The 18,581-nt window shown below is 38.6% G+C and overlaps 1 protein-coding gene across 3 annotated transcripts in view; it reads right to left on the minus strand.

Moving 5' to 3' along the window:
- Positions 1 to 1,541: 1,541 nt before the first annotated feature.
- Positions 1,542 to 18,581, minus strand: part of CYBRD1 (cytochrome b reductase 1) — an 87,716-nt gene continuing 70,676 nt past the window's right edge. For 2 of the 3 annotated variants that reach the window (XM_082395437.1, XM_082395436.1), the window contains 2 exons: positions 16,791 to 16,945; positions 1,542 to 16,083 (listed from right to left, as the gene is read on the minus strand). In XM_082395437.1, coding sequence (XP_082251563.1) covers positions 15,783 to 16,083; positions 16,791 to 16,945 — 456 coding nt within the window. In that variant the 3' untranslated portion in view covers positions 1,542 to 15,782. The remainder of the gene's footprint in view (positions 16,084 to 16,790; positions 16,946 to 18,581) is intronic. The other variant, XM_082395438.1, reaches the window with a different exon arrangement.

An 18,581-nucleotide genomic window follows, 5' to 3' on the forward strand; every position in this document is an offset into this window, starting at 1 on the left:
CATGTAATATCTGCAAAAATCCTCAAATGGCACATTTCTGGATTCATATGATCTCAATTATTAATTGAGTGAACATTAAGATGATCTCAGTTGAGCTTTTTCTAGCTTCTTAACACAAGGATGAGAACCCATCAGCCATACGGGTTATTAATCAAGGAACTTGATTATTTCTTGTGTGTAATGAAACAGGAATTTATTTTGCTGTTAGTGTTCTTTTAATGAATCAAACTGTCATAATGGCCAGAAACATCTTCAGTCCTGACATCAGAGCACCTAACTAGGTTCTACATTTCTATCAACCACCATCTAGTTTGACATACAGTACACTGACTCCATATTTAGCTAAGATAACTGAGCACAAGGGAGCCCTTTCACGTAACATGACATTGGGCTTTTGGGATTCTCATAAAGAGGGAATATGCTCACCAACTTTTGCCCAAAGTTATTTTTGGTCTCAAAGTGAAAGTCTGATTAGTGGTCAGTTTTCCTTGCTGAATGCCTCGTATTTCTTTTTCTCGGATGGCCTTTATTCATGTCTGTGTGTGTTTGCGTTTGAACGTGAGTGCATGTCCTTATGTGAGTGTATTCCAACTAGTTTGTTTCTCAGTTGTTAATTACTGATAGGCCTTTGAATTTTCTTGGCAAGCAACTTATTGTGTGATGAGGAAAAACAATCAAATGATGATATATTAAAACCAAAATAAAGTGCTGTGTCTAGCAATGTACCTAAATATCTTCTGAGAAGTATAAAAACAACTTTCCATGACCTATTATGTCCTTTATGATCATGGTTAGTCTGTGTAGTTTTTCTGGAACAAAACACCAGTTCCTACTGATTTTGGCACATGTTCCCTATATTGGTCAAAATCTATGATCTTACCGATTAGGTACAGTATTTAATCTCCAAGGACAAAGATGTTTAGCTTAATCTCTCCCTCTCCTGCAGTAATTGCAAACACAATCAACATTGTTTGGTTCAGATTGTGGTTGCCTGAAAAGAATAATGTATTGTACTTCAAGGAAAATAAGGCATTTAGACAATCATGCTTAGGAACTTACCACCATGATCTGCAATTTTCCCCGTTGCTTTGGCTCAAGGTTTCTCCCTTTTGCTCCCTTCCCCCAGGCTGTTCTGAGCCACGTGGGTTTGGTTCTGGTCCATCTCCAACTCTTTCCTCCATTTATCCCTTACCACAGTCTCGCCTTTTCATTACAAGGAGCCACTCACTTCCTCTCCTTTCTAGAGTCTTCCATATCTAGATTACAAAGTTCTACTCCACCCTTAAACCTTGAGAATTCTAGATAATTCTGTTGCAGAAAGATGGAAATGGTGGTGTAAATTAAATTGAGTGCAAGTCTGTAAAATAACATAGACTCACAGCATTCCAGCATGAGCCTAGGTCAGTGCCTGTGCACACAGGAGAGCTTCAATAAATAATTTTTTTTAATAACTTTATTTATTTATTTATTTATTTATTTATTTATTTATTTATTTATTTATTTATTTCTGGCTGCATTGGGTCTTCGTTGCTGTGCGCGGGTTTTCTCTAGTTGCGGCGAGCGGGGGCTACTCTTCGTTGGGGTGCGTGGGCTTCTCATTGCGGTGGCTTCTCTTGTTGCAGAGCACGGGCTCTAGGTGTGCAGGCTTCAGTAGCTGTGGCACGCAGGCTCAGTAGTCGTGGCTCACTGGCTCTAGAGCGCAGACTCAGTAGTTGTGGCGCATGGGCTTAGTTGCTCCGCGGCATGTGGGATCTTCCTGGACCAGGGCTCAAACCCGTGTCTCCTGCATTGGCAGGCGGATTGTTAACCACTGCGCCACCAGGGAAGCCCCAATAAATAATGATTGAGTGAATAAGAAGGGCCTGTTTTTGGAGAGGATAGAGATCAAGGAATTTTTTCTTGGCTACACTCCTGGACCATGATAGCGTTCTTACCGGAATCCAGATCTTCCTGTTTTGTCCAGTTCTCACGCTTCTACACTGCCCAGATTCCAGTAATTTGCATTACCTTCGGAAACTTTCAACATTTATGCCTCTGGGGATCTGGGGGATCAACAGTGCTGCAAAGCACAGGATCCTTGGACCAGTCTGGTGTCTGACCAAGTTGGGCTTTTAGCGGATGCTTTGGTTCCTCTTTCCTGATGTTAACAAAGCATTTATTTTGATTTTAAAAATATTGTCTTTGATTTCTTGTTAAATTAGACTAAACCAAGATTTGGATGATGTCAACCAGGCAGATGAATTTCTAATAAAACATAATTTTAAGTACTTGTAAATGTTTATCTTAGTACAAAAGTAATGCATGTTAATTATAAGAAATACAGATAAAACAAAAAGAGGTAAATTTTAAATGCCCATTATCCTACTCTGACCCAAAGAGAACCATTATTAACTAATTAACTCTTTGGTATATTATGCTTTCAGTTATGTATATATGCATATATATACACACACACACATATATATGCACATTCACATTTACAAATTGTTTCATATATTATTTTACTTAATAATATTTTTCCATATTATTAAGTATTCACCTACAACACAATTTTTGACATAATTTTTTTATAGCATAACATTGTCTTTGTCCATTCTATTGGACATTGTTTCCAAAGACAAGAAATCTTTAAAGATGATTTGCCATACACATAGTCATGACAAGAATGATTCTCGGTCTCCACTTGCACCTGCTTCCAATCCAGTGCTCTGGAAATACAAGAGCGCAGCGACCAAGCACTGGGCTGCCTCTGGGAGCAGGGATCTAGCAGATTGCCAGAGGAAAACGGCTCTCGACCACGGATGCTCTGGGCTCCTCTTCTCGTCCTCCTTGAAGGACCAGAGATTTTCACAACCTGCAGATCTTGTGGGCTTCCTTCTTGAAATCAGTCAAGTATTTGTACTTGGGAAGGTCATGAACCCAAGAACTGAACAGGGAGTGAGGAGAACAACTTTATACATTTAATATAATTATGGAGGGTGGAAATAGAATTTTTAAAGTCTTTTTAATGAAGCAAAGAAACATGTATGCAGGTTTTTGTTGTTGCTGTTGTTTGTTTTTTATTTTTGGCTGTGTTGGGTCTTCATTGCTGCGCGCGGGCTTTCTCTAGTTGCGGTGAGCAGGGACTACTCTTCGTTGTGGTGCACAGGCTCCTCACTGCGGTGGCTTCTCTTGTTGCAGAGCACGGGCTCTAGGCACGCAGGTTTCAGTAGTTGTAGCACGCGGGCTTCAGTAGTTGTGGCTCACGGGCTCTAGAGCACAGGCTCAGTAGTTGGGGCGCACGGGCTTAGTTGCTCCTCGGCATGTGGGATCCTCCCTGGACCAGGGCTTGAATCCGTGTCCCCTGCATTGGCAGGCAGATTCTTAACCATTGTGCCACCAGGGAAGCCCACATGTATGCAGTTTTGCATGCTGATTTAAACTGACAAACTGCAGGTTAGGGAGACATGTATGTGTGTGTGTGTGTGTGTATGAGAGAGAGAGGCAGAGAGAGAGAGACAGACAGAGAGACAGAAAATGGGAGTGGAAGGCTAGGTAAGGAAGGAATGATTTTCTATCTCGTGGGAACTGAATCTTAATCACCACTCCACACTCTTGCACACACTCAAGTTGTGTTTGTACTTTTGCTCTCTCTGGGATGAATAAAGTCACACTTAAAAGTTGTCACTACTCCCCTTGCCTCAGCCCTCTTTTACTTTCCTTCCTCCTCCCTATCTTGCCACATGTTAGTGTGAATGGCTTTTGATGAGAGAAAAATAGAAGGGTTAGGGCACTGAGAAACTAGGGAGGGAAGACACTAAGAAAAAAGGTCAGTGAGGACTTCTCTGGTGGCACAGTAGTAAGAATCCGCCTGCCAATGCAGGGGACACAGGTTCGATCCCTGGTCCGGGAAGATTCCACATGCCACGGAGCAACTAAGCCCGTGCACCACAACTACTGAACCTGTGCTCTAGAGCCTGTGAGCCACAACTACTGAGCCTGTGTGCCACATCTACTAAAGCCCATGCGCCTAGAGCTCCTGCTCTGAAACAAGAGAAGCCACCGCAATGAGAAGCCCACGTACCGCAACGAAGAGAAGCCCTGGCTCACTGCAACTAGAGAAGGCCCGCGTGCAGCAACGGAGACCCAACAACAAAGACCCAACGCAGCCAAAAAAAAGGCCAGTGAGCCAGGAAGGGAAGTTTAATTCAGCCTAGGACCAGCCCCACAATCCCACTGTCCAGGCACAGAGGGAAGCAGCTCTCAGCAATTCTGCAGCCCTGCCCCAGCTGCTCTTTCCCACCACCAGCCATCTCTCTTGCTATGTGCTTATCTTGGTGATTAACCCTTCATAAACATTCAACATCTATCTATCTATCTGGCCCTACCATAAGCCTGGGGGTGCAAATTCAAACTCTCTACACTTAAAGAAATCAGGAAGGGAGAGCCAAAGAGCAACAGGTACAGTCTGATAAGAAGGGCTCGTGGCAGGAGCAGGGTTCTTTGAATGCTCTGAGTAGAAATGCTCCACCCAGACCCAGGGGTGGTGGGAGCAGGCACACAGGAGAGGAGCAGGAGCCAGAGAGGGGTTTTCCTAGGTGATGCCTGATTCGAGTTTTAGAGGAGATGCTGAATTTAGCAAGGTGCAGAAGGTGGGGCAATGTTTGGTCTGTTTTACCAGCTCCTGACCATCTTGTAAGCTATTTCAGGGAGGTGCTTGGTCCTAAGCCTCGCAGGCAACCACTACTTAAAGCAGTTAATTTGCCATATCAATGTAGTATTGTAAACCAGAATAGAGTTGCAGAGACTATTATGCTATACAATAGGACCTTAGCTACTGTGTGTACTTTACACACTAGTAACCAGTATTAGCTTCACAAGATCTTTTCCACCCTTTTTTCCCTCTGCTTTCCTCTTCTACTTCACAATCTTTTTTCTTCTGAAAAGAGATATGATTTCTGTACTAAGGAGGGAAATTAACTTATCCCAAAGACATCACCTGGGACAAGATCTATATGCTTTTCTCAAATGGATATTAGATGATATTATGCAATTAATTTATTTTTAGGAGATGCAAGCTGAAGTATCTATGGGTGAAGTCTTATGTTTGCAACTTACCTTAAAAACTATGGTGGGGAAGGAGACTGGGAGAGACACAGAGAGAAAGAGAGAGAAAGCAAATGTGGGAAATGCAAAATGTAAATCATTATAGAGGATATATGTGTTTATTATACTATTTTTCAATTATTCTACAGTTTAAAATTAAAAAATAAAAAGTTGGGAAAATACAAATGGGTTGCTCACTTGGAACAAAGTACTGAATTGGTCAGTAGTAGATTCCTTTCAGAGTCCATGTAAAAAAATGCCTTTGCCTTCACATGGTGCATATCACCTCATGTACCTATCTCTGTACATATTTGTTTTGTCTGGATTCCCATCTTTAAGTGTCAAGCTGCCAGAATACAATCTCATATTCAGAATTTTTCTCTTGTCCAGTGGCACAAACCTAGATGCTCAGACATTTTTAAGTGGTGAACACAATCACTTAATATTACCTTACAATTCTTACCTTATAACGAAGGTCAAACTCATCTTAATTGCAAGGTGTTTAAAGCAGGTATGTTTTCTACAGCATTTAATTAAGTGAGCATTAAATCGAAGTGGATGATAAGCAAGGTCTGGATTTGGCAAGAAGTTGTAAGGGCACCTTGAATAAGGCTGTCCTCTGATCAGCTTTTCCCAAAGCACAGCAGTCATTCTGCAGCTGTTCCATTAAAACAAACAAACAAACAAACAAACAAGATCTTTCTGGTCAAAATCAGTTAGTAAAATACTGCACATTATATTGTCTGTCTTAGAGATTCATATTATATATTAGCAATTAAAAGTGTTGCAAAGTTCTAGTTTCTAGTAATGGAGGAGTAGCTTCTATTGGATAAATGTTTCCACAGATAACAACTAAAAGTTCTGGAAAAAATATTTTTTTAAAACTACCTGAAGACACTGGAAAGCAATGAAAACCAGATAGAAATTGGAGTACAACCTATGTTCGGAAAAAGGGAATGGCACTAGATAAGTTTCCATTTTTAGCTTTTTTGCTGAGGGAAGGCCCTGGTCTCTGTAAAGCAAGGAGGCTGAAACTCAACAGAAAACTCTGTTTTACTTGGTTGAAGAACCAGAGGACAAAATTCAGTGTGACCACAGGAACTTGAAAGAAGGGGGAGGATCCTGGGAAGAATAGAGCCTATAAGGGAGAGCCTTAAATTCTGCACATAAACTCTACTCAAATCTTTGGCTGCCCTTGAACTATATATGCATGGGTAGATTCCAAGCAACTCATCTAAGCTAAAAGAATTGAGCAGAAACTTCAGCTGCTGCTTGCTGCAAGATAAATAGTGCATAGTATCAGTCTGACCAAGTTAACTGCCTATTAAAACAAAAGGTCAATTCTCTTTAGAGGAATATAACAGAACCCAGAGTCTCTTCAACCATTCACAATGTCTAGGATACAATAAAAACTGGTAGACATACAAAGAAATACCTAAACGTGTCCACATTCAAGAGAAAAGGCAATCAATGGGAACTCATTTCAAAATGATCAAGACATTGGTATTAGTAAACAAAGATTATAAAGTGGCTATTGTAGTTATGCTCAGGGATAGAAATGGAAACATGCTTGTAATAAATGGACAAAGAAATTCATGCCAATACACAACACAATCAAACTTCCAAAAACAAAAGACAAAGGAAAAATCTTGAAAGCAACAAGAGAGAAAACAACCTGACCTATAAGGGAAAAACAATTTAAAGGACCACAGATTTCTCATCAGAAACCTTAGAGGCCAGAAAGGAATGGGGTAACATTTTCCAAGTGCTGAAAGAAAAAACTGTCAACCCAGAATTCAATATTCCCTGGGAATATCCTTCAAGAATGAAGAGAAAATAAAGTCATTCTCAGACAAAGGAAAACTAAGAGACTGTGTTGCTAGCAGACGTACCCTAAAAGAATGGTTAAAGAGTGTTTTCTAAAAAGAAAGGAATCTTGGAACATCAGGAAGGAAAGACTAACAATGGAGAGAGTAAATATGTAGGGTAAATACAATAGATTTCCTCCTAATCTTGGGTCTTCTAAACTTTGTTTGATGGTTGAATCAAAAATTATAATACTGAGGGCTTCCCTGGTGGCACAGTGGTTAAGAATCCACCTGCGAATGCAGGGGACACGGGTTCGATCCCTGGTCCAGGAAGATCCCACATGCCACGGAGCAACTAAGCCTGTGCACCACAACTACTGAGCCTGCACTCTAGGGCCGGCGAGCCACAACTACTGAGCCTGCGTGCCATGACCACTGAAGCCCATGCGCCTAGAGCCCGTGCTCTGCAACAAGAGAAGCCACTGCAATGAGAAGCCTGCGCGCCACAATGAAGAGTAGCCCCCGCTCACCACAACTAGAGAAAGACCGCGCACAGCGATGAAGACCCAATGCAGCTAAAAATAAAATAAATAAATAAATAAATTTATTTATTTAAAAAAAAATTATAATACTGTCTGATGTCATTCTCAATAGGTAGAGGAAATATTTAAAACAACCATAATAAAAATGGGTGGGGAGGGAAGGTAGAGAATATAAATGGTGTGGGGGGAGAGGAAGTGGATGAGAATATAAAAGAGTACCATGAAAGATCTTTGTGGTGTTGTAATAATTCTGGATCTTGATTGTGGTGGTGATATCATGAATCTACACGTGATAAAGTGGCACAGAACTATATACTCACATTGTTCCAATGCCAATTTTATATTATACTATAATTATGTAAGATATAATCATTGGGGCAAACTGGGTCAAATACCTCTGTACTACATTTGAAACTTCCTGTGAGTCTATAATTATTTCAAAATTAAAATTTGGGTTTTTTTTTTTTTAGTAGAAGAGGGGATATAAAATATAGAAATGTAAAATGACTTAAACTCTTATTTACTAAAAATGTACATAATTTTAAAAAATGAACAGAGCCTCAGTGACCTGAGAGCAATATCAAAAGCTCAAACACATTGTAAATGGAGTTCTAGAATGAGAAGAGAGAATGGGGCAGAAAAATATTTTAAGACACAATGGCTAAAAATTTCCCAAATTTGATAAAAGATGTAAATTTATAGATTCAAGAGGCTCAGTAAACGCAAAGCATAATTAAAAAAAAAAAAGTACACCCAGGTATATCATAATTAAACTGCTGAAAAGCAAAGATAAAAAGAAAATCTTGAAGCACCGAACTGATCTCCCTGTGCTATGCGGCTGCTTCCCACTAGCTATCTATTTTACATTTGGTAGTATATATAAGTCCATGCCACTCTCTCACTTTGTCCCAGCTTACCCTTCCCCCTCCCCATGTCCTCAAGTCCATTCTCTACATCTGTGTCTTTATTCCTGTCCTGCCCCTAGTTTTGTCAGAACCATTTTTTTTTTTTTTTTTAGATTCCATATATATGTGTTAGCATACAGTATTTGTTTTTCTCTTTCTGACTTACTTCACTCTGTATGACAGACGCTAAGTGGCCAGGAACAAAAGACACATTACCTACAAGAAAACAATAATACAACTGATTATTGTCTTCGTTTGTTTGTTTTTGGCCACGCCTCCTGGCTTGTGAGATCTTAGTTCCCCGACCAGGGATCAAACCCAGGCCCCAGCAGTGAGAGTGCCGAGTCCTGACCACTGGACCGCCAGGAAATTCCCCTGACTACTGTCTTAACATTATAAATTATTGAGGCCAAAACACAGTAGAATGACATCTTTAGGGTGCCAAAATGAAAAATCTGTCAACCCAGAATTCTATGTCTAGTGAATATATCCTTCAAAAATGAAAATTATATAGACTATTTTTAGAAAAATGAAACCAAAGAAGAATTTATCATCAACAGACCTGCACTAAAGAATTACCAAAGGAAGTTCTTCAGGATTAGGCTAAATGATGCCAGATGGAAACAGACTTCAGGAGGGGATGAAGAACAGTGGAAAAGAAAATATGTGGGTAAGTTTTAAAAGGTTATTTTTTTACTTCTGCATTTCTTCTTTCTTTCTTTCTTTCTTTTTTATTTGTAAGAAGATTTTTAATTTGAAATATGGTCTGAGCAACATGAGTGTAGTATGTCTTCATTTCTTTAAAATACTTATGATTATATAAAGCAAAACTTTTAACACTATATTGTGGGTTTATAATATACCTAGTTGTAATACAGATGACAAGAGTGCAAAGTTGGTTCAATATTCATAAATTCATCAATGTATTTCACCATGTTAACAGAATTAAGGAGAAAAATAATATGATTATTTCAGTTGATGCAGAAAAATCATTTGACACAATTTAACAATTTCACTCATGACTTTCAAAAAAAACTCAGCAAATTAAAGTTCATCAACTGGATGAAGGTCATACATGATATATTTAATGATAAAATATTGAATACTTTCCCTTTATGATAGTGAACAAACTAAGAATGTCCCCCACACCAATTTACTGATGTTTGCAACATTTTGAAATGTATAAAAATTTAAGATCGAGTATTTGATGAATAAAGGGATGGATACATAGAAATATGATAAAGCTAATAGAGCAATTGTTAATTATAGACTCTAGGTGGTAGGTATGTGAATGTTGTTCACTCTGTAATTCTTCAGCTTCTCTGTATGTTGGAAAAGGTTGAACAACAAGGTCCTATTTTATAGCACATGGAACTATAGTCAACATCCCGTGATATATATATGAATAACTGAATCACTTTGCTGTACACCAGATACTAACACAACATTGTAAATAAACTATACTTCAATTAAAAACAACAACAACAAAAAAACACAATAAATTTTGGCTTGCCTGCCCCCACAAAAAAATGTTCATAATAAATGTTGAGGGAAAGTCTGCAAAGTCTTACATTAGAGAAATATGTTTGTTCGTTGAACTCTGTTTCCCAAACTTCCTTTTTCAACAAAACAAAATAAACAAAACCCCTAAGGAGAATGTAATAAGCCCTGCAGAACATACTCTGGAAAACACTTCCTATTTAAATTTAGTTTACACCCATTTAGATTTTTAAAATAAGAATGGTGTTTCACATCCACTGATCTGTAACAAACCACCCCAAAACATAGTGGCTTAAAATGAGGACAATTTGTTATTTCTCATGATTTTGTGGGTTGACTGGAGCTCACCTGGGTAGTTCTGTTGATCTCACCTGGAATCTCTCATGCATCTGAGCTCATCTGAAGCTTGAACATCCAAGGTGACTTCTCACCCTCCAAGGTCTCTCTTTGGGTAGCCTTCAGGTGGTCTAGTCTAACCTTCCTCAATAGCATAACGGCTCAACTCCGAGAAAAGAAAACAGAAGTTGTGAGCTCAGTAAGATTTTGTGGATCTTCACTCTAGTACCTACCATTAATTTGAGTTGGCCACCCCCCTAAGACTCCTCCACTGTCCACTTGTATTTCTTGTCATCTACTATCAATTCTTCCTCTCTACCATCGGCATTGTCTCTTTACCACATTGTTCTTGATTTCTCATCATTTCAGCCTGCCATGAAATATCATGGCCCTACCTCATGATCTAGACCAGGGATTGGCAAACTTTGGGCCTATGGGTCCAATATGACCTGCAATGCTTTTGTAAATAAAGCTTTATTGGAACACAGTCATATTCATTTACTATTGTCTGTGGTCTCTACTGGCTACAATGGCACAGTTGAGTAGTTGCAACAGAAACTGTATTGTCCACAAAATCCATCTGGCTCTTTATAGACTTTTTCCTGATCCCTTATGGCTCCTGTCTCTAGGCATTCATTTAGCTTCCATTCTCACTGCCTTATTCTTGAAATATTTCCCAGCTCAAGTTCCTAGAAGAGAGAAAACCAAAATCCTCTGAAATGCTTATTCCTCAATCTAGAATGAAATGAAAGAGAACATTCTCATTTCATGCCAGGCCACTCCATAGTGTGTTGGCCAGCTACAGAGAGGTTGCATGTGGGCAACGTGTTCTGTCTCCACCTCATCCAATTAGCTGTGACTGAGGAAATGCAGGTAATATGTAGTCAGTAAAATGGAGCTGCCTGGAGGGGTTGGGGCATGGTGGGCACTATTGCATGTCTAGCACAACTGCAAATTGAACTGAATGAGCTGATATATGTAAAATTACGACAATGTGCTTGAGCCATACATTTAAAAAGCGTCAAAAGTACTTGCCAATTAAGATCAATCTGAAATGAAAGAGTACCCCTGAAATTAATAATATAAATCAGTGACAAAATATGATGTAACTTATACAAATTCAACTCACACAATATCATGGCTCTATTGCATAACAGGACATATACTATTATGGTGTGATTATACCTACACATCATAAAATACCATTAACATTTCCCAGGTGGCAAAAAGTAGGTGAAAAATAGACTAAATGAGGGACATCCCTGGTGGTCCAATAGTTAAGAATCCACCTTCTAATGCAGGGGATGCAGGTTCCATCCCTGGTCTGGGAACTAAGATCCCACTTGCAACGGGGCAACTAAGCCCGCGTGCTGCAACTACTGAGCTCGCACGCTCTATGGCCTGCAAGCCACAACTAGAGAGACACCCGCACTGCAATGAAAGATCCCGCATGCCACAACTAAGACCCGATGCAGCCAAATTAATTAATTAATTAATTTTTTAAAAAAGACTAAATGAACAGTTAAATTAAGATTCGAGGAGTATTGGCACTACTTAGATGTTAATTATCCTTTTTTATTTGGAAAAAAAATCCAACAATTCATCCATTATGAATTATGTATTTTCTCAAGGATACGTTACTATGAACACAGAGTTCTGTAATAACCAGCACTTTTAATAGGTTTTTTCCCAACTTAAACTGCGTCTGCTTTGATTGCCTACATCTTGGCTCCCTTCCACACTACAGAGTATAGTTCCAGCTCAGATCCTATATGGAGAACACCATGACAGTTTTGAAACAGTCCTCTGATCCTTCTAGCAATGTAAAAGGTATGGTACTCAGAGTACAATTTATAGAGAAATCTGACAGCATTTACAATAAGCAAACTTTAAAAAAAAATTTCCCCATTGAAAAACAAACAAAAAAACCTGGGAAAGAGACTTTCAGAGCAACACCTACAGGGACTTCCCTGGCAGTCCAGTGGTTAAGACTCCGCGCTTCCAATGCAGGGGGCATGGGTTCGATCCCTGGTCGGGGAACTAAGATCCCACATGCTGTTTGACGTGGACAAAAAAAAAAAAAGAACAATGCCTACAACTTCTTCAACTTCTTGTCTGGACAAATTGTAACATACACAAATAGCTTCCAAAATAACTTTTATTACTATATAAAAACAAGTCAAGAAAAAATAGATGCATTTTTTTCTACAAATTATAAAATATTCAGGCTATTTAATATTTTTCCATAAATGTGTTGAGATAAAAAGGCAAATTTAAACATAGAAATCTTTTCCACTTAAAGTTTTCAGGTACCTTGTAGGGGATAAAGAATAGTTTTTCTTCTATACTTTCCTATGTGTAGCTCTAAGACATAGCAGTTACAGCTTTCTGTCAGCGTTATCTAAAAAAGGACATACAAAGATAAAAATTCCATCATGTTGCAATAAAATTAGCAAACAACTTTACTTTGGGCTTTCAGATTTGGCAGTTGTAGTCAACCGGTATTGCACTGCAATTTCCAACTCAGCAGGGAAAAGAGCCTAATTAAAAACAAGGCATCCTCTTAATTTTTGTCCTTTAGAAAAGCGGTCCCCAACCTTTTTGGCACCAGGGACCGATTTTGTGGAAGACAATTTTTACATGGAAGTGGGGGGGGGTGATGATTCAGGCGGTAATGCGAGAGATGGGGAGCAACGGGGAGCGGCAGATGACGCTTGCTCGCTCACTCGCCTGCCGCTCACCTCCTGCTGTGCAGCCCGGGTCCTAACAGGCTGTGGACCGGTACTGGTCCTCGGCCCAGGGGTTGGGGACCCCTGCTTTAGAAAACAGAAACCACTTGTCAGTATTCCTTAAAAAGTGCAATTACCTTCTTTGTCATTTGATCGTAAGCTCTGAGATGCTCTTTCCAACCCACACAGCTTAAATGAAACCACGAGAGGAAAGGGAAGAAGGTGCTTTGGAGGGCACCTTTGGATTCAGTTTGACACAAGGAGCACAGGAAGCTGTACACTTTTGATATCATTAATTCAAAAAGTATATTCATCTGAGTTTCTCAATAAACCCTTTGAGACAAAAGGCTTTAGTGTTGATTTAGATGAATGTTAAAATAAAGCGTTTTTTTTCTGAAATTAGATTATGAGGTAAGCCAAGCCATACTATCTCTGCAGGTGATATAAGCTATAATTATTTGGGAAGATTTCAATCACTGTTTTAGAACTGATACCTAAGGCTTCCTTCTCCCGTGTTCTTTTTGTGGGCTTTTTAATGAGATATTCTGGGGGGAGATGCTTTAGGCAGGACATACCAGCTTTTGAAAGATAAAGGTACAATTATCATTAGAATAAAAAGCCCATTAAAAGAAGAGTCTCAAACAGAAAGGTTTTCTAGATATATTTGACTATGCATTGTTTTCATAAAGGTTGAGAAAGAAAGAAAAGAAGTTCCTGTAATATCTGTAAGATTACCCTCACATTAGCCCACAAGAGGGATAAAATAAAGGGCTGAGATGAGGGGTGTTCAGATACTTCTCAATGGAGCAGAATAGTCTAGTGCCAAATCCATAATTAACTTTTAACTAATAACCTCTTTCTTGGCCTATATGAAATGGAATGGCAGCTTCAATCCTTGGGGCTGTCACTATTCCCTTCCCCCTAAAAAGCCCTGGAATTTTGTGCACCTCTACGTAATGAAATATCCATTCACCAAAATATGTTTGTGTGTGACAATGCAATTATTCCTTCCACTTAGCACCCTAATTGTAGCATGCTCTACTTATACTGAATTTATGTGTCTACTACGTGCCAGGCATCGGGCTGGGCACTAGGGATTCTTATGCCACTATTGCCAATTTTGGAAATAGAATTAAGTAAGAAAACAGTGTTTTGGTGAGGGACTCTTGAATGGATATTGTGAAGCTTCAGGGATGTGACGGAGTACAGCTTGTACTCAGTCTATGGAAGTAATTACCAGTTACCCTAAAAGGAAATTCACTAAGCACCAAAAATGTTAAGTTTATTTGGTGTAAACTGTATGGTTTAAAATTGCAGGGAAACCAAAAATCAATCCCAAATGAAAAGCAACATTTCAGCATAGGCGCCACTCTAGGTTTTAATTTAAGTCAGCCCAGAGCCTAGACAGAGGTCTCATGCATGAAAATTGTCATCTCTGAGTCTTAATTCGTTACTGAGAACCAAAGCACAAGATGTCCCCTAAAATTCCACCCAAATCAGGAGGGACCCTAGCTTTTGCCCCAGGGAAGGGCAGACCATGAAGTCCATATCGCCTATCTCCAAACCCAAAGCTGTTCAGCAGCGATGTTCTTGCCTAAACCTTTCTTTGTTACCAAGACAGTTTTAAGATCAAAGGGGTATCAAGGTAAGCCATGGCTTGTTGGCCGTGGCAGGGTGCCCATGATGAATTTCCAGGTAAGGGTAGGCCTTTTTCCTTGGTTATTTGGGAAATCTGCCTTGGAAACAGAGCCAGAAGGTAAATTTTAACAACTCTACTGCATTCCACCAAACGAGGTTTATCCAGGGGTGGGTCAAAACAGGTATAAATTAGCATATAACAGAAAAAACAGCATAGTGAGGTGGTTAGGATCATGGACTGACCTGAGGTGCCAAACTGCCAGGTTTTGAATCTCAGTTTCACCACTTATGAGCTGTGTGACCTTGGGCAAGTTACTAACCTCTCCAAGCCTCAGATCTCTCATCTGTAAAATGGAGCTTTTAATGGTGCCTACCGCAAAAGTTTTGTCTGGGGATTGAATTAGCTAAGATTTATAAAGTGCTTAGAATAGTGTCTGACACTTAGTAAGTTCCATGTTTAAAAAAACCAGAAACTTGGGGAAAAGTGCTCTTTAAAGTTTGTGGAGTAGTTTATACTGCTTAAGCATTCAGGCATATTCTCATCCTAATTAAGTTTAGAATCTGGATCATAAAGTATACCAAACCCAAGGAAGCCTTGGGATTAAGTCAGTTTCGGAAAAACTTCCAGGTCCGACCAGGCAAGATCTTCAGCTACCTACAGCCCTATCACTGCTCCAAAATGCCCTAATATAAACCCTGGTCTCCAGGGTCAATCTAAGGATAAAACAGCTGGGGAGGGAGCAAAGGGTAGGCACAGGGAAAAGGGAACCAGTTACTTTCCTTAATTTTTTTCTGTGCTCTAGTCATGACATCTGTGTAGCATTAACCTTGTCCCACATATTCATGATCTGATTCCAAAACTTTACAACTGGACTCCCAGAATTAATAGAAAATGACTGCATGACAAGAGGCCAGGGAAGCTGCCAGTTTATCAAATTTACCAACCGATAGATACATTTTGATCATTTGTTCTATGCAAGGCACTGTGCTAAATGCTTTGGTCCTCAACAAGAACAAGGTAATATAACCACAATTTACACCTGCTGTTATTTACATTGATCATCTCCCTTCCAATTCAGGTAAGTTCACAGGCCTCAATCAATACAAACGTTTTCAAGAAATCCTACTTTATGATTAGAATAAATATTGACTCTGTGGAGCTCAATCATCTTATGGCTAAATAAGAGAAGCTAAACTATAGAACTAATTGAAGTTGTATGGCTACATCTCTACCCCATTTTACATGGTGGATCTCTGTCCAGCCTCATCAAGGGTCATGTTTCTTTTCCTTGCTGCTGCTTCACTGTTTAACTCTGAATCTGATTTGTCCATATTGCCAAAGTTCATTGCCATGGAACCTTCCATTCCCTCTGGAGCGCCTCCGTTTGGCTGAAGAAGGACAGAATTTGGTTCTTTAGGACGTTTCCATTGTGGTCTGGTGACTATCCAAAAAATGAGAGCCCCAAACACCAGAATCAGAAGGCCGAGGGTATTTGTGAAAACACCTTCTGGTGGGAATGTACTGTATGCAGGATTTTTCCTACAAAAAAGGAGAGAGTGTGTCCAATTACAAATAGGGTGATACACCAAGGGGGGAAAGCTGCGGGGGGGGCGGGTGGGATGAATTGGGAGATTGGGATTGACATATATACACTAATATGTATAAAATAGGTAACTAATAAGAAACTGCTGTATAAAAAAATAAAGTTAAATTTAAAAAAAGTAGGGTGATACAGCAACATGCCAAACAGTCTTGAATTTATCTGCTCAAAATGCACACTGGTACAGCTTCAATGTAAATTCCCTTAAAGCCTGACATTAAGAATAAATTTAAGATATGCTATAATTCACTCAATGGATTAGTATGAAATTGTTAAAAATCATAAGTATGAAAATAATATAGCATCTAAAACACCTGTATAACTTAAAATTTAAAAAGTGATACAAAAATGTAGGTATATCATAATTACAGTTAATATAAAAACATACACATCAAAACGATTGAAAGGGCATGCATAACTTCAATAGCTGTTTTGTAATAGTATAATTTGTTGGACTGTTTGGTTTTTCTTCCAAGCATTATTAACGTTATATCACATGTATAATATAATACATTTTTTAAAATAAATATTTAAATTTTTTATTTTCAACATTTAAAAAATTTTATTACATTTATATTTGTCCAGTGAACAAGTATTTAACATTTTGTAGCTTAAGAATTGCAATTAGGAAAACTATGCAACTTACAGGGCAAAAATCAGTTTCTCCGTCACTCCCATAAGTACTGTTGCAATCACTGTTCCAAAGATGAGAAGTCCAGAATAAACATGTATGGGCATGAGAAGTGCTCGGAGAGAAAGTGGAGCCCAAGGAAGCAGAAAGACAAAAAAACCTAGGAGAAGCTAAACATCAAAAAGTACAAAAGTTATCAATTAATTGTAAGTTTTAACTAATTTTAAAATTATTATAGAAGCAATATGTACAAAATGAGAAAACATTTCATATAGAACCAAGGGCATAAAATGAAAAGTTTCCCCATTCCAGTTCCACTCACTCTCTCGAGTATCCTTCCAGAAAATTTCTATGACTAAACAAGCGTGTGTGTGTGTGCACATGTGTGTTTAAAGAGAAAGTCAGACATAGAAAACAAACTTATGGTTACCAAAGGGATGAATTAGGAGGTTGGGATTAAAATATACACACTACTGTATAAACAGCACAGAAAAACAAGGACCTATACTGTATAGCACAGGGAACTATACTCAATACCTTGTAATAACCTATAATGGAAAAGAATCTAAAAAAGAATATACATATGTGTGTGTATGTGTATATATATATAGTGTGTGTGTATATATACATACATATGTATATATAAAACTGAATCACCTTGCTGTATACCTGAAACTAACACATTGTAAATCAACTATATTTCAATAAAATTTTTAAAAAAAGAGTGAGAGAGAGGGACAGTTTTTTAAAGTACAAGTGGGATTTTACTATACATATTTGTTCTGCATATTGCTTTTTTCCCTGAATAGTGTATCTTGGAGATCTTTTCATATCGATGCATGTATCTAGTTTATTCTTTTTAATGGCTGACATTCTAAGACTGTAACAAATTATTCAGTTCCCTATTAACGGACATTTCTGTTTCTAGTTTTTTGCTATCATTAACAAGGCTACAGTGAACATTCTGATACTTACTTATTTGTTTTTTTATCAATTTCCTTAAGGTTGCCAAGTAGGAAGGGAAGTAAAAGATTTTTAAGTAACTCAATCCAAATACAATAGAACACATTTATTCAGTTCAACCTAAAAAATTATGTGGAAAAAACCTGGCAATTTTGTTTTATGAGGAAGAAATGAGTTCTGCAGAAAATTCTCTCCATTGCCTTGATAATTAAATCCCTAGTGGGATACTTCTCTGCAGAGAAGACAACAAGATTATTACGTAAACTAAAGTCTGTTAATGCTTTCACAGTTTTGTTTTGTTGCCCCAGACCCCTGCCCATTAAGTAATCTCTTCTCCTCCAGAAAATAAAGATGACTCAGTGACCACTGAGTTACTGAGTTTAAAGGGACTTTTTTTTCAGGTGTCTCTTTGGTATCTACCACTCTAACAAAACAACTATGAGAATGAGGAGAAACACTAGCATCACTGTTCAGTTTTCCTGATTGATAACAAAGGACTAACGGGGGACAGAGAGGAATGAAGGCAGAAGGGGTGTGATGCCCTAAAACACATTTAGAATCAGATTAAAGGCAACAATAATGAATGGAAAGTAACTGAAAATGCATGCAATAGGCTGGTTTGCATATTTTATTGTCCATTAATACCACAAATGCCTGAGTATATTAGAAATGGTTCAGAGAGTCCCCTTTGGTGGTTCAGTGTTCCTAATTCTCCTTCAGTGATCTTTAGTGATTCTTTTAGTATCAAAGGGTAAGCATCCTGATGTACAGGTTGTGCTTTCTATACAAAAATGGGGCTCAGGTGAGTGACTGTCAAGGGTTTAGCACAAATACATTTCTACG

The sequence above is a fragment of the Balaenoptera borealis genome (assembly GCF_965194805.1).
Source record: "Balaenoptera borealis genome assembly, chromosome: 6".
Taxonomy (NCBI): Eukaryota; Metazoa; Chordata; class Mammalia; order Artiodactyla; family Balaenopteridae; genus Balaenoptera; species Balaenoptera borealis.